Genomic DNA, 23,596 nt, shown 5'->3' with positions numbered 1-23,596 from the left:
AAAAAACAAAACGCAGCGTGTAGTGACGCAGCTGGTAAACACCGGCGTGTTTAAAGGCTAGGATCATAATACCAAGGATTCGACAGTGATGTCACTATTATGCAACCCGGAAGTAATGTCACAGGATCTCTCGTCGCTGAGATCTCTCTCACCTGCGGCAACAGAACGCGGTCCCATGTTAAGAGGACAGCTCGCCACACCTGCACATTGATTTATGACACCGCCACGGATGTCGCGGTGGTGCTCTCTTTAAACAGGTTCATTGGAGTGGTATTAAAGGAACTATTTTTTACTATCCATGATCATTGAATTGCCGGACATTGTTCCGTTCATGCGCAGCGAGGGACAAATGTCACATTTTCTGGTCTGTCCTGCAAAAGCGGGACGTTTGGTCACCCTATGGTCATCTGCTCTGCCCCCATATTGCCTCTACACGTTTTTGAGTGGTGCCAGCCACTCCTACACTTGACCGTGTGTGTGGGTCCGTCCGTCCGCATGGCCTCAACAGCTGCAGCTGATTGCAACACAAGGATGCAACCAGTTACACTAATTCAAAGGCACCACTCTCTTCACACTGGGTGTGATTTTTTCCCCCCCCCCATCCATTCAAAAAAGGAACCAATCAGAATAAAGTAGGCTTTTAGAGGGAGTGTGGCCTTAAAGAGACAGGAGCCTTCCCGGGTTAACACTGAGCCTGAAATGAGCGGTTGCATAAAGAGCCAGTATAAAAAAAGAATACTGTGAAACATGCTGCACTGCTCTAATGGAGTCCAAGAATAAAAATATAATGGCTAGAAATGAGCATAATAGGCCCTCTTTAAATAACCGGTTTTGTACCCTTTTCAAAGCCGAAATCTTTTGCTATTTCAGTAATGGAAAATAATTTCTTACGTGCATGGCACCTCTTAGCAACGGAATTTGTAATTTTCTGGCGCTGCTGTGGAATTCCAGTTGATACAGTGCAGAAAAGCCCATTTAATTCCAAGCCTTGCCTGGAAAGCTCACAGAATATGCCATCATATACTGTATCATAACTCTGAATGCGTTCACTTAAGCCCCGGAATCCCCATGTTATTGCGGAAGCCTCTAAAATGGTTATGATAAATTTGATGTGCTTTACTCTCTTGCTTTTGTTTGTCTCTCCTTTTAATCAAGATTGTCATGAAGACATCACATACTGGGTTTTAAATGACCCAGAGATGTCCAGAAGCAGGCTTGTGAGATTCAATATGTAGGCAGATGGAATTATTATTCGTCTGATACGGCATCTTAACAACTTAAGCACTATTTACTTCATTGTACGACAAATGGCAAGAATAGCTCATGTACAAGCTCACAACAAGTCATATCGCGATGTGTTCTGAGCTTGAGAAAATGCTGATAATGACATCCAATCAGAATCTCCCTTACAAAGCCATCCAATCAGAATCACTATTTACAAATCCATATCAAATCAGGATCACCATTGCAAAGCTGTCCAGTCAGATAAACACCAGTTGCAACGTGTTCAAATGTAATCAGTCGCAGAGAAATATCTATCGAGGAGGAGACAAACAAGTCACACTAACCTGTTACTCTTTATTTCTTTAGGGCTGCGCTGTGAGACTGAGATCAATGAGTGTGACTCAAGCCCATGCCTGCACAATGGCACCTGCTCCAACCTGGTGGGATACTACAAATGCGCCTGTCTCCTAGGTATTCTGAAATGCATCCACAAGCGGTAGCCTCACAAGATGTTGTAGGCGCTGACATTTAAAGCATAGTTAAGTCTGGCCCTGGATCATTCCTTGCCTTTTTAAACCATTAAGACCAGGAACTCATCTGTGTCATTTTTGAATAGCCAGATTTCTTTGGCTATTCAAAAATAGCAGATGTACAAGCTCATAGCGCGGCCCTGAGTGCCGTGCTATGTTTTAAAGCGAAAATGTTTAACTCCGATCTGTGCTTCTGGGGGGGTCCCTGGAACAACATATTTTGAGATGGGGGTCCTCGACATGGAAAAGTTGATGCACCACTGATATAGCAACATACCGTTAGGATTTAGAAAACAATTTTTAGATATGTATTTGGCCGCGGACCCCCATCTCAAAATGTTTTGTTCCAGGGACCCCCCCCCCCCAGAAGCAAAGATTTGAGTTACAAATGTCGGCTTTTAAAAAATATATACAGTATATGTATTCAAAGATTTGCACAAATGTTCAAAATTTTTCGAAAATAGCAGATCTATAAGCTCATAGCGCGGCACTCGGTGCCGCGCTATGAGCTTGTAGATCTGCTATTTTTGAATAGCCAAAGAAATCTTAAAACAACACAGATGCGTTCCCGGTATTAATGGATTAATTAATGTACACATTGTGTGGCTTAACATTCATTCCACATTCTAGAGTCAAAACAACAAAGGTGATGAACTTTTCCCTTAATAAACAACCCATAGCTGAGATGTGAAATTAGCATGCCAAGTAAACTCAATTTGGAGAATTTGCCTTCAAATCACAACCTATTGTATGTGTAGTACTGTATAGTGAAAAGCCCTGCCGATTAGCACATGTGACAATGGGACATCATGCTATAGTAACAGGACAAAGCCAGGGCTTCAGACGTTATTTCTCCCATTGTGGCTGTTAAAAACCCCGGGTCTGTAACTGACAGCTGAGGAAATTGCCAAGTTAATTGCTATAGAGCTCAATAGCGCAAAAGAAACCCCAGCGTGTCAGTGTAACATTATGAAATCAGTTATTTATGTAATTTTCCCAGTAATTGTTTATTCTGGTTCACCGGCTGTGTCCAATTTTACACCTGGTTGATGTGAGCTGATGCAAGAGCAACTCCCATGTTGTTGGCAGGGCACTAGTGTACCTTTTTGGCAACTGCTCCATACCAACTTTCAATGAAAGTATGCTGAGTGGAGGAAAAAGTACTACATTTTTTTACTCAAGTAAAAGTATCAATATTGCAATGTAGAAATACTCTGTAAAAGTCCGGAATTAAAAATGTACTTGAGTAAAAGTACAAAAGTATTGGTATCAAAATGTACTTAAAGTGCCAAAAGTATAAGTACTCATTGTGCAGAATGTCCCATTTCTCAAGTTTTCAAATGTATGAAATATTTAAAAAATAACAAATAGCCGATCTACAAGCTCACAATGTGTCGCGACACATTGTGAGCTTGTAGAACGACTATTTTCAAATGGACGAAATGTATATACCGGTAGGGCTGAAGTGGTTATAATGTATGTTTTGTAATAATGATCAACATTTACATAGTAACTAGTAACTAAAGTTTTCAAATAATTGTAGTGGAGCATTTGCCTCTGAGATGTAGTGGAGCAGAAGTAAAAGTACTGGAAATTGGAAATACTCCAGTAAAGTACCTTCAGAATTGTGCTTAAGTACAGTACTTGAGTATGTACTTCGTTACTTTACACCACTGAGTATATGTGCTGTATACTCACAAATCAAGAGAATTTACAGTAGGTGGCTCATCTTAACTCAAGGATGTTTATTATTCTGAAATGCCCTTGCCCCACAAAAGTTACTGCTGACAACCTAGAGTATGATACAGTCTCCTACATTAAGGTAACAAGTTTTGTGGTTCAACACCAAGGGCAACTTTCTTTTCCCCGTGAAAGATTTACTGAGAAAAGACAGTAGCATTTTACATGAAAAACAACTCTAAAAATGTCTACAAAATATTTAGTTCTACAATACATACTACACTGCTTGTGCATGGCAGAGAACTCATAAAGGCTGAGCTGAATATTTTAGATGGCAAGTTTTTCAGCTTAGCCTTCATGAGTTCAAGACTCAGATTGTAAGAGAATTATTGGCTTGATGACTTATTGATTTAACCCATTTAGACCGGGAACGCATCTGTGTGTCATTTTTCGATTTCTTAGGCTATTAAAAAATAGCAGATATACAAGCTCAGCTTGTAGATCTGCTATTTTTGAAAAATCATGAAAATGTTTGGCAAAATCTTTATTATTATTTTTTTTTTTTAAGCGAACATTTGTAAAATATTTAGTTCCAGGAACCCAGAAGCAAAGATTTGAGTTACAAATGTCCGCCAAAAGAAAAAGAAAGAAAAAAAATCACATATTTGCACAACTTTTCATGATTTTTCAAAAATAGCAGATCTACAAGCTCATAGCGCTCGGTGCCGCGCTATGAGCTTGTAGATCTGCTATTTTTGAATAGCCAAAGAAATCTAAAAATGACACACAGATGCGTTCCCGGTCTTAAAGAGTTATACATAATAGAGTACAAGACTGTGCTTCTTTTTGGTCTTGTATTGCCGTAAGAATTTATAATTGACCATTTTCGTTTTTGTTTGTTTTTTTTGCAGGTTTTTTGGGAAAGAATTGCGAGGTGGATATAGACGCTTGTTCTCTGCCCAACCACACCTGCCCAGCCAACACTCAGTGTCTGGACCTCCCTGATGGCCTTAAGTATACCTGCCGCGTACCCTGCCCTCACAACATACAAGTGTGTATATAAATAACTCGACGGATGCCAGCAGCATCATAAAGTATTTATCCTCCTCTCTCCATTGCTGGGTCTATCTCTTCATACTAACCACTTTAAACCCTATTTATTTATTTTATATATTTAAAATAATGAACTTTTTTTGGGGGGGGGGGGAAATTTTCGACCTATAATGCCATGACCAAAAATAGGCAGGTCATGTTAAAAGTAGGCTGCACTAGCGCTCCTGTTTTCGTGTATAGAGGGGCGGGTGTATAGAGGCGCGGAGAGATTGCGCCTGATCCCATTGGTTCACCGATCTGTCCGTCAACCCCCCGCCCCGTTAACACAACATTTACGAGCGACGCCCACTGCACTCTGGTTGGTTATGGGAAATGAAACACTTCCTATACACGAATCCACGGAGCGCTGCCCTGCGCGCAGCCATTGCTGCGGTGTCAACGCTACGCGGACGCGACACCAGCAGCAATGGCCGCCTACAGGCAGCTACAGGCAGCGCGTCTGTGGATTCGTCTATACCGGGTACACCGACGCGCTCCTCCAGGCTTTTATTTTTTAGCAAAACTAAACAATAAAAGCCTGGAGATCGAGGCTATGTTAAAAGTGGTTAACTGTTTATTACCTCATCAGATCATGCTTGCCTTATGACTTCAGTGTGTTTACCTTATCAGATCGTGCTTGTCTTGTGGCTTATACCTTATGGCTTCAGCTTATGTTTGCAAAGGTATTTTGTCACATACTGGCAGGAGGACTCTGTAGCTTGGCGCTTGCATTTCTTTTAACCCTTTAAGACCGGGAACGCGTCTGTATCATTTTTTGATTTTGTTGGCTATTCAAAAATAGCAGATCTACAAGCTCATAGCGCGGCACCGAGTGCCGCGCTACGAGCTTGTAGATCTGCTATTTTGGGGGAAAATCATGGAATTTTGTGTTTTTAAAGCGAACATTTTTAACTCCAATCTGTGCTTCTGGGGGTCCCTGGGAACAGCATATTTTGAGATCGGGGTCCGTGGCCAAATACATATAATTTTGGGGGTCCTTGACATGGAAAAGTTGCAGCACCACTGATCTAGCAACATACTGTTAGGATTTAGGGGGAAAAAAATATTTATATTTGGCCGCCGACCCCCATCTCAAAATGTTTTGTTCCAGGGACCCCCCAGAAGCTAAGATTTGAGTTACAAATGTTCACTTTAAAAATATACATATTAATTTTCAAAAATAGCACATCTACAAGTGCCACGCTATGAGCTTGTAGATCTGCTATTACAAATGTTCACTTTAAAAATATATAAATTTAAATATTTGCACACATTTTCACTAATTTTCAAAAATAGCAGATCTACAAGTGCCGCGCTATGAGCGTGTAGATCTGCTATTTTTGAATAGCCAACTAAAATCTAAAAATGACACAGATGCGTTCCCGGTCTTAAAGGGATAATGGAAATGTCTCTGTAGGGTTTGTCGACCGCAGGTCAGAATCGACCTGAAATGACTTTCACACAAGTATTCCATGCAAAAATCTGAAAACGGTATTGTCAATAAAGGATGGATAATGGGTCCTACACAAATATAATTTGAAAATTGTATTATCTGCATTCTACATCTTTACAGCAGCAAGCCAGCCATTCTTCTGTCTCCGTTTCTCTCTCTACCATATGATATACCCTTGTTTTAACAGAATGCTTTTGGGGCGTCGCAGCCCTACACATCCTTTGAGTGTCTTTTCTGCAACACAAAGGGCATAGGTATTACACAGACGACAGTATGGAAGCTGACAAAAAGCATGCTCAGTATTCATGAGTTTGCCATGTACCCGTGATGATAGCTTGTATTCACACGCAGCCAAGGGCATAGAAATGATGAGGGGGTTGCTTTGCAAAGTGACAATATTGTTACCTGGATAGGGGGCTTGTGCTGAATTCACACCAGCAAACCGGTATTTCTCCGCACGTTCTGAGAAAGCGGCGAGGTTCAATACGTTGTCTATGGAGAGGAGAGAGACCGCCGCATTCCGGCATTCAACTCTGATCCTGCGAGACGGATTGGCCAGCCAGTCAGAAGCACATTGTGCTCTGAAGTAGGCATATGGACTATTAGGTGAACACACGCGACACCATAGAAACTACTGTATGGAAGTGGCGAATATTGATTGATTTAAAAACTAACACTCGTAGCTGTGAAATACGTAGTCTATGTTTTTATTAATTTTTTGTTTTGTTTTTAAACAATATATTTATTGGCATTTTCAATTATATAAAACATAACATCAGTATGGCTCTTGTGTTAATGAAATGCCTATAAACAATCAAACAAAAACAGAGCAGATAGACATCAATAAAAACACACACACATACACAATAACAATATAAAAAGAAAAAAAAAATACAACAAAAAAAACTCTTCCCCCCCCCACATTACAAAGTAGCAGAACCCATGGCTTATTTCTTACCTAAAATGTATACATCGTTAACAAACAAGCTGCCGGAGACGAGCATCGAGCGTCTATGCTTCTCCTGCCTACCTGTGAGCTCCTCAGCCGGGGCGTAGCTAGCCTCGGAAACCCAGGCTTTTTTTTTTGTTACAAAAGAAAAAAAGCCTGGGGGAGCGATGCAGGAACGATGGTCTTGGACCTTGTTATCTCCTAACCAATCAGAGTGCAGAGGGGCGTCGCTCTAAATTTGGTGACGTCAGCGTGCTCCGTGCACAGGCCGAGGGGGGAGGGGAGGGGAGGCGGGGACATAGATTGGTGAAGCAATAGGAAGCCACGCACAAATCCAGGCGGCTGTGTTTGGGTCCGCCCTTCAAGACCATGGATTGAGCTCGTAGCCTCAGGCTAGGGCGTAGCTGCTTGCTTGCTTATTTATGAGGGTGTCACTCATACCTCGGACATGCCCATTTTATTGCAGTTTGTGTGCGAATGTTCGCACTATACGAACATTCGCTCTCAGCTGCTGGTGTGAATTCAGCGTTCGCTTAAAAAGGTGAAGTGAATTCATTATCGCACACGAAGCATGGTTTCGTAGTGTGTGATGAATGAAAGCGTCGTTTTTTTCCCCCTTATATCAGCCATGTGCCAATGGAGGACGTTGTCTACTGAACAGCGCCAGCAGCTACACCTGCGTGTGTGCACCTGGCTGGACGGGACGGAACTGCCGCATAAATGTCAACGACTGCGTTCGACACTGGTGTCAGAACGGAGCCACTTGCGTGGACGAGATTGATGGATACGGGTGAGTTTCTGAAATATCCCCGACTGCCTTCAGGCATTTTTTCCGTCACCAAGAGAGGGCTGTATAGATGTAATTATTGTGTGAGTTGTTGACATTTACCAGGCTTCCCAAGGGGGTGTGAGGAATCGCTGTATGGCGTATTAACCCATTAAGACCTGGAACTGTGTCATTTTTAGATTTGAGCTAAAAAGCATTATTTTACACTTTGGGCTATTCAAAAATAGCAGATATACAAGCTCATAGCGCGGCACCGAGTGCCGCGCTACGAGCTTGTAGATCTGCTATTTTTGAAAAATCGTGAAAATTTTTGCAAATCTTTTATTTTTAAAGCGAACATTTTTAACTCAAATCGTTGCTTCTGGGGGTCCCTGGAACAAAATATTTTGATGGGGGTCCGCGGCCAAATTCATATCATTTTGGGGGTCCTTGACATGACAAAGATTGAGCACCACTGATATAGAAACATACGTTTTTCAGAATACTGTTGAGATTTAGGAGACATGTAGAATCGGCTTCAGGTCTCAATGGGTTAATACATTATTTTTTTAATCCATTACTAGCTGCCTGTGTCCCAGAGGATACACGGGGGCCTTCTGCGAGGTGGACATCGATTACTGCGTTGACCATCGCTGCTCCGAACACGCCGCCTGTCTGGACCAGCGGTACAACTTCACCTGCCGCTGCGCGCCGGGATTCGAAGGGCCGCTCTGTGAACTGGAAACGGACGAGTGCGGCAGCTCCCCGTGCGCGCGCGGCGCCACGTGCGCGGACCTGGTCGACGGCTACCGGTGCCACTGCCCCCCGGGGTTTGAGGGTATGGTATCCCCCTTATCACTATTATTAGGGCTGGTGAATATTATCGAATATCGAATATTCCTCGAATATGGGGAAAATATGTATATTCAAATATGAAAATTAATATTCGAATACATTTTTTTTTTAATGTTTATTTGACATGGACAATACAAAAAACAATGTATCAAGTTATAAAAACAAACAAAATCTATGTTTTATTGGATCAGAGCACTCGATACATTTTTTTTTGTATTGTTTCTGTCAAAAAGAAAATTGAAAATATATATATATATTTTTTTTTTAAAGATATTTTGTTATAATAATAACTCTAATATATTCAAATATATGCCAATTTTTTTAGACCAATATTCGGAAATCATTTCTGAGGAAAGTTGACAGCCCTAATCACTATATGCATTTATTTCATTTCTCACATCACTTAATGCATTGGTTCTCAAAGTGGGGTCCGGGGACCCCCAGGGGTACTTGAGGGAGTTCCAGGGGGTCCCCAGCTAAATGATGGATAGTTAGGAACCAAATGGACCCTTATGGGGCTTTAACTCTGAGAGTGTACAAATGGAACCAAATATGGTTCCATTTGTACACTCTCAGAGTTACACTAACATTGATTTTTCAATATATATTGGGGTCCCAGAGATAGAATTGTCATTAAATGGGGGTCCGTAGCCTAATGCATGTTAAACTGGGGGGTCCTTGAAATTAAAATGGTTGAGAATCACTGCTAAAGCCGTAAAAAAAACGTCTCTTATTGGGGGGTCCCTGACATAAGTGTCAATTCTGGGGTCCTTGACCTGAACACGTTTGAGAACCACTGACTTATTGTATCTCTCATATCACTGTGCAATTATTTTATATCTCAACACTATGTATGCACTTGTTTTATCACAATTGTGATAAAATACAATTATTTCATTTATAATATTACTATGCACTTATTTGATACAATTATACAAGCAGAATGCCCGTCATTGCCGGGGTTATTGCGCTGACAATCAGTGGTGGAAAAAGTACTCAAATGTTTTACTTAAGTAAAAGTATCAATACTGCAATGTAGAAGTACTCTGTTACAAGTAAAAGTCCTCAATTAAAAATGTACTTGAGTAAAAGTACAAAAGTATCGGCATCAAAATGTACTTACAGTACCAAAAGTAAAAGTACTAAAATGTTTGAAAATAGCAGATCTGCAAGCTCACAACGCGTCGCGATGCGGCACGTTGTGAGCTTGTACAGTAGATCGGCTATTTGAAAAATAGCCTAGGTATAAAATAGGGCTAAAGTGGTTAATCAATGTTTTATAATGTAATCATTTATATCTGCAAAGTAACTAGTAACTAAAGTTTTCAAATAATTGTAGTGGAGTAAAAGTACAATATTTGCCTCTGAGATGTAGTGGAGTAGAAGTAAAAGTATTGACATTTAGAAATACTCCAGTAAAGTAAAAGTACCTCAAAATTGTTCTTAAGTACAGTACTTGAGTAAATGTACTTAGTTACTTTACACCACTGCTGACAACTCAACGCAGAGTGTTCAGGTTTCAGTACCCAACACTGGCTGGGTTATTCTCCTCTCAGCCCCTCCCCCTTCTCACTCCCTCTCTCTGATCAAGCTCTGGTCTGGCATCACACACAATAGACACAACAGACGTCGCACACAAAAAAGTGACCGTTGCCTAACAACGCTGGTTTGCGCTGAGGCTGGGACATGTCCAATACATACAGCATTTATGGGCCTAATTGCCAATTTGCACTGATTGTTGGGCATGTCCAGTCCATATATGGGTATGTCATATGCCGATTTGCCCGCCACAGACACTGCCTCAACTTGAACTTTATATAGTAGATCACTATGAACTTTTTTTATGTCATATGACATAAAAAAGCAGTATTTTCTGCTCTTGAGTATGGTCAGATATAAAATCATTTTTGTGGCAGGTTTCTATAAATTTTTATTGCTAACTTGATTGCAATCTTTACAAATAACAATTTCATTAGCATTGCCAAACTCATTTCATAATATAAACTTCAGTATATCATAGTCGCATAAATTACATTATCACACGTATCACGTTCATATTAATTAAATGAAACCCTCACACTTCAGTACATTCATGGATAGAAATGAATGGATCTATTGTTCAGCTTTCAACACTCATGCCATAGTCTGTCAGCTTACTGTAAAAGCCTGACTATAAGTGAATTGAGTGAATGTATATTTTTTTACACTAAACCATGTAAATATCAATTTAAACGCTGCACTCACATACTGTCTAATTATGCCTGAAAAGATCAGGTCATAAATAATGGATAAATGTTGTTGCCTTGTCAGCTATTGACAAGTTACAGTAATTGGTCATTTAACCCTTTAAGGCCGGGAAGGGAACGCACATGTGTCATTTTAAGATTTCTTTGGCTATTCAAAAATAGCAGATATACAAGCTCATAGCGCGGCACCGAGTGCCGCGCTATGAGCTTGTAGATCTGCTATTTTTAGAAAAATCGTGAAAATGTGTGCAAAACTTTTATATACAGTTTTAACTCAAATCTGGAACCTGGAACAAAATATTTTTAGATGGGAGGGGGTCTGCGGACAAATACATATTATTTTGGGGGTCCTTGACATGAAAAAAGTTTGAAAACCATTGATAATATAGCAACATAAGTAAAACAAAAAAAAAAGACATTTGTAAAATCCCCAGAAGCAAAGATTTTAGTTAAAAACTTTCGCTTTAAAAAAGTATATATATATTCAAACTAAAGATTTGCACACATTTTCACGATTAAAAAAAAAAAAAGCAGATCTGTAAGCTCGTATCGCGGCACTCGGTGCCGCGCTACGAGCTTGTAGATCTGCTATTTTTGAATAGCCAAAGAAATCTAACAATGACACGGATGCGTTCTCGGTCTTAATGGGTTAAAAGTACAGTGGATAGCACTAAAAAATGGCTTTGCATAACCATACACAAGGGAGATCTCAATGGTGAAGTCAAATGCAGCGGTGCACTGGCATCCAGCCAGCTAAATTAATTAACATTGGCCGGCATTTGCAGCTGAGCTCAGATCTCATTACTTGTCACCAAAGTGACCGTCTATACCTTTGGTGCTCTGAGCAGTGTGTGAGCAACAGTGACAGAGCCTCACCCACACTGTCCAGCAGAGAGGCCAACAGTGGTGGGAATGTAAGTTTATTACAAGCAGTGATGTAAAGCAACTAAGTACATTTACTTAAGTACAATTTTGAGGTACTTTTACTTAACTGGAGTATTTCCAATTTACAATACTTTTACTTCTACTCCACTACATCTCAGAGGCAAACATTGTACTTGTTACTCTACTACAATTATTTGAAAACTTTAGTTACTAGTTACTTTGCAGATTTAGATTATTATTACAAAACATACATTAACCAAATAGCCGATCTACAAGCTCATCGCGATGCATTCTGAGCTTGTAGATCGGCTATTTTCAAAAGATTTTTATACATTTTGAAAACTTGTGAAATGGGACATTTTGCAAATTGAGTACTTTTACTTTTGGTACTTAAAGTAAATTTGTATACCAATACTTTTGTACTTTTACTTGAGTAAATTTTTTATTCTAGACTTTTTTCTTGTAACAGAGTATGTCTACATTGCAGTATTGATACTTTTGGGAGGGTGGGGGCAGACATAAATACCCAAGCATAGCATAAGCAACAAAAACAAACAAGACGGGTAATTGGGACCTACAGCAACTCAATTTTTAAAGATTTTTTTTAATATTTAGCTCCAGTTGTTGTTACCCAGCCAGCTCTTTAGGGAGGACTTAAAGTTTCCAATAGAGCTAAATCGACTTAAGGCATGCAGGTGACTCATTCACAGAACTATACTGCTGAGTATAAAGTTAAAGATACTGTTGGTATTTTAGCTTTTTGAAATAAACAGCTGCCTTCTTTGTCGTAGATGAAGCAAGTATAGACCCGGGGCCATTTTTTTGAAAATGTGTTTCCATTAAGACATGATAGAGTACAAACATAATTCAGATTAATTCAGCCGAGCTTCAACATGACATTAACCCTTTCAATCCGGGAACACATCTGTGTCATTTTAGATATGAGCTACAGTATAACCATTATTTTATACTTTGGGCTATTCAAAAAATAGCAGATATACAAGCTCATAGCGCGGCACCGAGTGCTGCGCCATGAGCTTGTAGATCTGCTATTTTTTTTAAATCTTGAAAATGTGTGCAAATCTTTGAATATATATATTTTTTTTTTAAAGCGAACATTTGTAACTCAAATCTTTGCTTCAGGGGGATTCTACTAAATGTCTTCTAAATCCCAACAGTTTTTTGAAAAAACCTATGTTGCTCAGTGGTTCTCAAACTGTTTCATGTCAAGGACCACCCAAAATTGTATTTGGCCGTGGACCCCCATATCAAAATATGTTGTTCCAGGGACCCCCAGAAGCAAAGATTTGAGTAAAAAGAAATTGCTTTAAAAATATATTGCATTCAAAGATTTGCAGGTTTTCACGATTTTTCAAAAATAGCAGATCTACAAGCTCGTAGCGCGGCACTCGGTGCCGCGCTATGATCTTGTAGATCTGCTATTTTTGAATAGCCCAAAGTATACGAATAATGCTTAAAGAGGTTACACAGATGCGTTCCCGGTCTAAACGGCTTAATGAATGAATATCCCAATCTCTAACAGTGCTAACTGAGATTGAAAGTTGTTGTTGTTGCTGGAAAACTTATTACCTGAGTCTATAAGGCTAATGGTCTTGGACAGAGCTGGAGTCTTTTCATTACACTCTATTTATCCTACAGGACGGACCTGCTCGGAGAACGTAAATGATTGTTGGTCACAGCCCTGTCTGAATGGAGGCTCTTGTGCGGATCTGATTAATGACTACTTTTGCAATTGCCGTTTTGGTAAGTAACAACTTGTGGGGGGATTGCGCCCGCTGATCAGATTTTAAAGTAATACTAGGTAACGTTTTCAACAAAACTAAAGTTAAATTGTATATCTTTTGTCAGTGGCAAAAGTTTCACAACACCCACTCCATGAATTTCACCCCCGGAAGCCTTTTATTTATATATTTTCTATTGAACGGTGAAGGGGGGGACTTTCCCGGGAAAATGACGTTCCTGGCCAACGTCATGACGTCGTGGCCGACGTCCCCAGGAACTACCGCAACGGTTTCCTGTTTGGCCAGGAACTACCGCGGTAATAGCAAAAAGGAACCTCACGCTGATGTTAAGAGAATGTAGGATTGGAAGATCGAAAAAGAACAGAAAAAGAAAGCACAGCTCATGGTAACTAATGCTCCACTGGCTAAGAGAAACGATCCGTAGATAGTATAAAACAATTAAAAGATCGCTTTTTGAAACGCTTCCGGCTTCCGGTGAAAACGAATGGAATTCTGGGTAATCGAGGATTACGGAAATTGTATGCAGTGACGGTAGTGACCAGCAGAGGTTGCTAAAAATCGTTATTTGGGATTCTGCATTGTACAACTTTAACACATTGAGTGGCAAAAACGGTCCGGACCGTTTTTGAGAAGCTATGCGTTATGGGCCATAAACGGTCCGGACCGTTTTTGGCCCATTTTTTTTAAATATAGATTTTTCCCACGTGGGGCGCTCTAACGAAACTTTGGGATCATCCAAGGAGTCTCTAAGAAGGAGAGGCCGGATGTGGATCCATGTCAAAAATGCTTCCGGTCGTCGGCTCCAATGTTAGCTCCTTGACTAAAAGCTTAATATCTCCTATTTCTTTTTAACTCTTACCCTGCCAGAGTTTTTTCAAAAAGTCTGTATAGCCTCTGCCAGGGTTTTGACCGATTTTGGTACCTTTTCGCATAGCCACAGAATATTTTTCTCCAGTATGATTGATCCCAGATAATTTCTAATCACAGATGAGATTCAGGTGTGGTTTCACAAATGTCAACGAGGTCAATTTGACCTTGTTGTCATGTGTTGTTTGATGTTTGAAAATAGCTCAAAACCAGTAGTTTCAAACCAAAAAACATTGTGAATTGTTTGTCCGTTTCAATTTTAACATTGAAGTGGATGGAGCAGCAAATCTTTGGGAATTGTTATCTCCTTATTCGTTTGGAATATCGAAAAGGTGTCAATCTTAAATAATTAGAGAATCTTTTTTTTTTTTTTTTTTTTCAAAGACGTTTTTAAACGTCTTTGGCAGGCAATAGCTGAAGGCCCAAAGACGTTTATAAACGTCTTTGGCAGTTATAGAGTTAACGTGGTGGAAATGAGACGTTTTCGATCGGCGATCACTCTGCAATGGAGGATCGCGCTAGAAATATTATTGTTCCAGGCGTTAGTCGGGACCCTCCGCCGTCTCGCACGCACGCTTTGTTTACATGCACGTCCTCGACGGGGCTTCTACAGCATGCGCGAAACATATCAGCGTAAGTGGATGGAAGAAATGCTGGCACTAGATGTACCCTATTTTAATAAACCTCTGGCACACGATGTGTTAAAATGTTTTTATTCCGTTTTCATCAATCTACATCAAGTAGAACAGTGATCACAACAGGAAGGCAATTATCAAGTTCAATATCAAATGAAAACTACAGCAATAACAATAATAACCCAACCACCCTCCCCCCTGAGAGACTGGACAAATTCACAGATGCTATCAAAATGCTATCAAACAAATGCTATCTTGTTTAATCTAAGAATCACATTTGTGATTACTTGTAACTTTTTGTACAAATTGCAAAGATGGAAATATACTGTTGTATCTTTTATTACTGCCTGTTTGAAACATTGCTCTTCTCTGAGTCCTTGGAACATTCACTACCTGCTTCAGGAAACGTGCACCTCTTAACCCATTGAGACCTGAAGCCGATTCTACGTGTCTCCTAAATCTCAACAGTTTTCTGAAAAACCTATGTTTCTATATCAGTGGTGCTCAATCTTTTTCATGTCAAGGACCCCCAAAATTATATGTATTTGGCCGCGGACCCCCATCAAAATATTTTGTTCCAGGGACCCCCCAGAAGCAACGATTTGAGTTAAAAATGTTCGCTTTAAAAATATATATATTCAAAGATTTGCACACATTTTTACGATTTTTCAAAAATAGCAGATCTACAAGCTCGTAGCGCGGCACTCGGTGCCGCGCTATGAGCTTGTATATCTGCTATTTTTGAATAGCCCAAAGTGTAAAATAATGCTTTTTAGCTCAAATCTAAAAATGACACAGTTCCAGGTCTTAATGGGTTAAACCTGCAAGCACACGACATCTGGACAGAGACAGAAAAAAATCCATCAGTATAAATCCTGTGTTTATAGTCTTCATATAACGTGTCTGTCATTTGGTAGAATTTGATTTGGGTGAAAAACAGAACACCGACATATCGGTAAAGCCTCCATTATGGTTTTAATTCCAGCGAGGGATTTACAGGCAAGGCAGGTGTGGTAAATGTCTTTATTTATTTATTTACTTTCAGGAATTAAATTAGATGAGTATTCTGTCATGTTTACGTTCTACATGGTACTTCCTGTGGGATCACATAAAACTGTCATTTTCAGTGTACTCTGTGATCCCATCACTGTCCTCTATCTACAGACTGCTTTACTCTACTGTATGTTGTCTATTTCAGTGGTTCTTCAAACTTTTTCATGTCAAGGACCCCCAAATTGACACTTTTTAGCCCGCGGACCCCCATTTGAAAAGATATGCCAGGGACCCCCATTATAAGAGAAGATTTTTTACAGCATAGCAGTGATTCTCAACCATTTTAATTCATGAACCCCCAGTTTGACATGCATTAGAGGCTACGGACCCCTATTTAATGGCATTTCTATCTCTGGGATCCCAATTTATGTTGTAAAATCTATGTCAATGTAACTCTGAGAGTGTGCAAATGGAACCAAATGGATCCATTTGGTTCCATTTGCACACTCTCAGAGTTACAGACCCATAAGGGTCCATTTGGTTCCTAACTATCTTATCATTTAGCTGGGGACCCCCTGGAACTCCCTCAAGGACCCCTGGGGGTCCCCGGACCCCACTTTGAGAAACACTGGTCTATTTGAAACTTTATTTGAGAAAATGGTGCATAAGGTATTATGGCTATTATTAGTAGTAGTACAGTAGTAATACAGAAATAGATTGTAGTTTATCAAGGTTCCACATGGCATACAGTACAGTGCTTTTCGCTGTGATGTCACTCATTCTATTGTTTTAATTGTTATTTAAATCTGATTGGCTCTTAGTTTAGTCATGTCAAATGCAGTGAATAGCAGAGCTCCTATACTGCCGAATGACGACCTGCAAGCTCTTGTGAGCTTACAGATCAGCTATTTTTGCTACGCAATACCCAGAGTACAAACTATATAAATTATGCATATACTGTAGGACTAGAGTAATTTTTTAAATGTTTGCCTAGGCTAATAACGACGTGCCCAAAATACAGACACCAGGGTTAATATGGTTACATAATGAATGATGAAGTGTTCAGAGAACCCATGGTTATTATTCCATTATACCACATCATAAACAACAAAACATTTGGCTTGCAAAAATAATGCAGCATTTTTACCATAGGTTTTGGGGAATAAATAACCACATTAAGTGTCAACTTGTGGACTCAGCGCTTTGCACCGCCGTTCATTCTGCCCTAGAGTTTAAGTAAGCTAATGGTAGCTGTCGAATTGAATAGGGAGTCCCATTTGGAGATTGTGGCACTGTAAATGTGACATTCCTTCATGCAACATTAACCTCAGAGTGAATTGCACGCACAATTGGTTATTAAACACTTCTGAAACACTTTGTTGGAGGCAATAGCTGTCCATTAACCAGTCAAGGCAATACATAATACAATGGTAAAAAGGCTAGTTGAAGGGGCATGGAACGAACGTGTACACAGATCTCTTTGCTGCTAAAGATTCCATTTTGGAAACGGGTTACAAAAGTGTAATGTTTAACTCGTAAAAATGCCATATTGCAGGAGAGCCTCTATTATCAACTGAACTTTTAAAACAAATGGTCACAAACAGTACTGTATCTACACGTGTTAACGTTTTGAAACATTAACCTCAGTAACCCCATCCGGACGGTTCATCTTTTGAGTTTTTAACCCTTTTAGACCAGGAACGCATCTCTGTGTCATTTTTAGATTTCTTTGGCTATTCAAAAATAGCAGATCTACAAGCTCGTAGCACGGCACCGAGTGCCGCGCTACGAGCTTGTAGATCTGCTATTTTTGAAAAAATCTTGAAAGTTTGTGCAAATCCTTTGAATATATGTATAATTTTTAACTCAAACCTTTGCTTCAGGGGAAAAGACGTATGTTGCTATAATCAGTGGTTCTCAAACTTTTTCATGTCAAGGGCCCACGAAATGATATGTATTTGGGCGCGGACCCCCATCTCAAAATATGTTGTTCCAGGGGACCCCCAGAAGCAAAGATTTGAGTAAAAAATATATATATTCAAAGATTTGCAACAAAAAAAAAACTAGATTTTTAAAAAAATAGCAGATCTACAAGGTCATAGCACGGCACTCGGTGCCGCGCTATGACCTTGTATATCTGCTATTTTTAAATAGCCCAAAGAAATCTAAAAATGACACATGATATGCGTTCCCGGTTTGAATCGGTTAAAAGCTATCAGCATGAAGCATTCCACCGTCTAGCACCGCAATGAGTTCATTTGCGTATAAAGTACAAACAACCGTGCGAGCCTACAAAGCCACTATATCCCGTTCATTGTCAATTCGAGCGATTCCAATAGCGTCTATCTGATAACCACAAATTGTCTTGGGTTATTCGGTGGCTGGCGTTGGGGAGACGGCACTCAGGAACGAATTGATCGCAGGGTTCAATATCAGGAAACCGTAGATTCTGTTTTAGTATGGATTTCACTTTTAACCCATTAAGACCGGGGACGCATCTGCGTCTCATTTTAAGATTTCTTTGGGCTATTCAAAAATAGCAGATATACAAGCTCATAGCGCGGCACCGAGTGCCGCGCTACGAGCTTGTAGATCTGCTATTTTTGAAAAATATTTAAAAAATATTTTCCAGATTTTTTTCAAAAAACTGTTGAGATTTAGATTTTTTAAAGAATCGCCTCAGGTCTTAATGGGTTAATCATCTTGATTTATACCCAGCCGATAGGTAATGAGCGTATAATGAGGTCGGTTTACAGCGCCTAATCCCGTGTTTTATTTATAACAATAGTTATTGACACGGGTATCTTTCAAATGACATGGAGACGACGCGCACGTCTGGTTTTTGCAGACAAATGTGATATAGATCAACTCGGCGGGGTGGGTCTTTGGTCAATGATTCACTCAATTAGCATACTGACTGTGTACCATGGTAGACCGCCCAGAGGAAGAATCAATGCCCTCCATAAATCTGGTGAAGATAAGGTGTCTTTACCTAATAAAACATAAAGGAAGCCATAAAGGTGTTTGGCATCAAGAGATTTGTGGTTTACATGCGTTTTCTTTTTATTTATTTATTCAAACGTCACGGCTCAATTCCCAAGGATTTAGACAGTCTTCTGAGCATATGAGATCCATGATCCATGTTATTTCAGACCACTGCCATGTCTATTATTCTGCTCATAACAATGCTTTGTTATTTAGACCCTCCAGAAAAACGTGGGCAAAAATCCTTGATTATGCGGGCTAAAACTCTTGATTATGCGGGCTAAAACTCTTGATTATGCGGGCTAAAACTCTTGATTATGCAGGCTAAAACTCTTGATTATGCGGGCTAAAACTCTTGATTATGCGGGCTAAAACTCTTGATTATGCAGGCTAAAACTCTTGATTATGCAGGCTGAAACTCTTGATTATGCGGGCTAAAACTCTTGATTATGCAGGCTAAAACTCTTGATTATGCGGGCTAAAACTCTTGATTATGCAGGCTAAAACTCTTGATTATGCGGGCTAAAACTCTTGATTATGCGGGCTAAAACTCTTGATTATGCAGGCTAAAACTCTTGATTATGCAGGCTAAAACTCTTGATTATGCGGGCTAAAACTCTTGATTATGCAGGCTAAAACTCTTGATTATGCAGGCTGAAACTCTTGATTATGCGGGCTAAAACTCTTGATTATGCAGGCTAAAACTCTTGATTATGCGGGCTAAAACTCTTGATTATGCGGGCTAAAACTCTTGATTATGCAGGCTAAAACTCTTGATTATGCGGGCTAAAACTCTTGATTATGCAGGCTGAAACTCTTGATTATGCAGGCTGAAACTCTTGATTATGCGGGCTAAAACTCTTGATTATGCAGGCTAAAACTCTTGATTATGCAGGCTAAAACTCTTGATTATGCAGGCTGAAACTCTTGATTATGCGGGCTAAAACTCTTGATTATGCGGGCAAAAACTCTTGATTATGCGGGCTAAAACTCTTGATTATGCGGGCTAAAACTCTTGATTATGCAGGCTGAAACTCTTGATTATGCGGGCTAAAACTCTTGATTATGCAGGCTAAAACTCTTGATTATGCAGGCTAAAACTCTTGATTATGCAGGCTAAAACTCTTGATTATGCGGGCTAAAACTCTTGATTATGCGGGCTAAAACTCTTGATTATGCAGGCTAAAACTCTTGATTATGCAGGCTGAAACTCTTGATTATGCAGGCTGAAACTCTTGATTATGCGGGCTAAAACTCTTGATTATGCAGGCTAAAACTCTTGATTATGCAGGCTAAAACTCTTGATTATGCAGGCTGAAACTCTTGATTATGCAGGCTGAAACTCTTGATTATGCGGGCTAAAATCCTTGATTTTGCGATGAAATGTGTGGTTTGTTTTGCAATTTTATGTGGTGAAATTGTGGGAAGTTGCAAAATATGCAGAAAGTTGTGAAATATACGGCAATATGCAAAATATGCGATATGCGAAAAGTTGCAAAAAATGCGAAATATGTGAAAAGTTGCGAAATATGCGGAAATATGTGATGTGAAGCGCATATTATGCGATGCGATGCAGCCTTTTTGAAAAAACGTTACCCCCGCATAATTATGCGCCATTTTGCTGATTATGCGGTCAATTCTGCGATCGCATAATCGCATTTTTCTGGAGGGTCTAGTGATTGTGCTGATATGCAGTATGCAGCTGATTGATGAAAAAGTGATGTTCGATATAAATTAGGTGTTTTCGTACCTTTTTTCACTTTCAGTTTTTGTCGAGCAACACGGCACAAGACACATTTTTGCATAAGTACAGTCAGTGGTGGAAAGTAACTAAGTACATGTACTCAAGTACTGTAATGTTGAGGTACTTGTACTTTACTTGAGTATTTCCAATTTCCAATACTTTTACTTCTACTCCACTACATCTCAGAGGCAAATATTGTACTTTTACTCCACTACAATTATTTGAAAACTTTAGTTACAATAGTTACTTTGTAGATTTTGATTATTATTAAAAAACATACATTAACTACTTCAGCCCTATATACATTTCGGCCATTTGAAAATAGCCGATCTACAAGCTCAAAATGCGTCGCGATGCGACGCATTTTGAGCTTGTAGATCGGCTATTTTCAAAAGATTTGTATACATTTGAAAACTTGTAATGGGACATTGAGTACTTTCACTTTTGGTACTTTAAGTACATTTTGATGCCAAAACCTTTATACTTTTACTCAAGTGCGTTTTGAATTCTGAACTTTTACTAGTAACAGAGTATCCCTACATTCCAGCATTTATACTTTTACTTAAGTAAAACATGTGAGTACTTTTTCCACCACTGAGCACAGTATCGAGCTTTACTTGACATTGAGGAATGTCCTTTAATGAGCTAGTTTTTTCTTTTGTTTCAGGATTCAAAGGGAAAGATTGCTCTGTTGACCTAGACCTCTGCTCATTTGGACTGTGCACTGAACACTCACTGATGTGCACCGAGACCAGCGATGGGCAGAATGTAACATGCCTGTGTGAGAAAGGTGAGCCGTTTCTTATTCAACTGTGACAACCAGTGGGTGGAAAAAGTACCTAAGTGTTTTACTTTAAGTAAAAAGTACCAATACTGCAATGTAGAAGTACTCTGTTTCAAGTAAAAAGTCCGGAATTAAAAATGTACTTGCGTAAAAGTACAAGAGTATTGGTATCAAAATGTACTTAAAGTACCACAAGTAAAAGTACTAAAATGTTTGAAAATAGCAGATCTACAAGCTCACAACGCGTCGCATCGAGCTTGTAGATCTGCTATTTTCAAATAGCCTATGTATAAAATAGGGCTAAAGTGTTTAATAACGTAATATTTTATAACGTAATAATTTATATCTGCCAAGTAACTAGTAACTAAAGTTTTCAAATAATTTTAGTGGAGTAAAAGTACAATATTTGCCTCTGAGATGTAGTGGAGTAGAAGTAAAAGTATAGACAATTGGAAATACTCCAGTGAAGTAAAAGCACCTCAAAATTGTACTTAAGTACAGTACTTGAGTAAATGTACTTAGTTACTTTACACCACTGGTGACAACACTACTAGTATATTTCCTGTTGGAAAATGGACAAAAATAACCTTGTTCCAATAGATCTAATGCAGTTCTTATTTAGTCACAAGGACTTGTTCATACGTTTTATTGGTTAAATGTTTATAATTAAAAAAAACAGACAGACAACTACTTTCAACCTAGTTGTCACACATTTGACAAAATAGCAGATCTACAAGCTCACAATGTGTTGCAATGCAACATGCAACGCAAGCTTCTAGGGAGGCAATTTTGGTACTTTAAGTGTGACACTGTCATATGATTAATTCATGAAAAAAACTAAAAGATGAGGTGAAATATGAAGATACAAGGTTTCTGCCCGACGACAGCCGCGATAAACCACTCTGTTGGTCTGTCTGTCCAACAGCACAACCGAGAGCTGGTACCGGCTTATCATGGATTACTGCTTATTCCATTGAGACCTGGAACGCATCTGTGTCCCTTTTTTATTTGCGCTAAAAAGCATTATTTTACACTTTGGCTATTCAACAATAACAGATCTACAAGCTCGTAGCGCGGCACCGAGTGCCGTGCTACGAGCTTGTAGATCTGTTATTTTTTTTAAATCGTAAAAATGTGTGCAAATCTTTTAATATATATTATTTTAAAGCAATTTTTTTTTGAGTGGTGCCAGCCACTCCTACGCTTGACCGTGTGTGTGGGTCTGTCTGTCCGTCCGTCCGTCCGTTTGAGCACAGCCTCAACAGCTGCAGCTGATTGCAACACAAGGATGCAACCAGTTACACTAATTCATACTAAGGCACCACTCTCTTCACACTGGGTGTGATTTTTACTCAAATATTTGCTTCTGGGGGTCCCTGGAACAACATATTTTGAGATGGGGGTCGGCGGCCAAATACATATAATTTTGGGGGGTCCTTGACATGAACAAGTTTGAGCACCACTGACATAGAAACATACATTTTTCAGAAAACTGTTGGGATTTAGAAGACATTTGTAGAATCTGCTTCAGGTCTTAATGGGTTATATAGAGTGACATTTATTTGAAGGTAGAAATAGCTCTATGAGCAGTGGCGGGAAGTAAGTACATTCACACAAATACTGTACTTAGGTAAAAAAAAGAAAATACATACTGTATATATATATACACTTTTACTTTACTTGGGTATTTCCATATTTATTTTATTTTATACTTCTACTCCACTATATCTCAAAAGATTTGGACTACTTTTACTTTGGTACTGCAAGTATATTTTGATGCCAATACTTTTCTACTTTTACTAAAAGTAAAGAGTGTATTTTAATATCGTGGCATTGCTACTTTTACTTAAGTAAAAAAACGAAATCTGAGTACTTACCATCATATGAGGTGAGACTGAGTTTCTCAAAACACCTTCATAAACCTTCTCTAATGCTTAGTTGTCAATCACAAACCGGTGTCCCTGAGTATGGTGTTGTTCGCACCCGTATAACACAATTCCATACTGTAGCTCCATGAAGCCATATAATCCTCTCATGCTTAGTAGGTGGAAAGACCACTTTGATATTTTTTTTTATTAAACCTACATTATGAAACCTGAGAAACATCTCAAAACCACCAATTGCTAAACACAATAAGTAATTGCA

General features: G+C 39.3%; 1 protein-coding gene across 1 annotated transcript in view; it reads left to right on the top strand.

Moving 5' to 3' along the window:
• Positions 1–23,596, top strand: part of eys (eyes shut homolog) — a gene marked incomplete at both ends in the record, with an annotated part of 383,646 nt that overhangs the window by 4,771 nt on the left and 355,279 nt on the right. Inside the window, 6 exons of the mRNA XM_080449567.1 lie at positions 1,591–1,695; positions 4,346–4,485; positions 7,555–7,718; positions 8,279–8,532; positions 13,340–13,444; positions 21,335–21,457. Of these exons, the coding sequence (XP_080305693.1) occupies positions 1,591–1,695; positions 4,346–4,485; positions 7,555–7,718; positions 8,279–8,532; positions 13,340–13,444; positions 21,335–21,457 (891 nt within the window). The remainder of the gene's footprint in view (positions 1–1,590; positions 1,696–4,345; positions 4,486–7,554; positions 7,719–8,278; positions 8,533–13,339; positions 13,445–21,334; positions 21,458–23,596) is intronic.

This window comes from Gymnoscopelus braueri (genome assembly GCF_963280865.1).
Source record: "Gymnoscopelus braueri genome assembly, chromosome: 14".
Lineage (NCBI taxonomy): Eukaryota > Metazoa > Chordata > Actinopteri > Myctophiformes > Myctophidae > Gymnoscopelus > Gymnoscopelus braueri.
The sequence above is the reverse complement of the archived record's forward strand: the minus strand, read 5'-3'. Positions and strand labels throughout refer to the sequence as shown.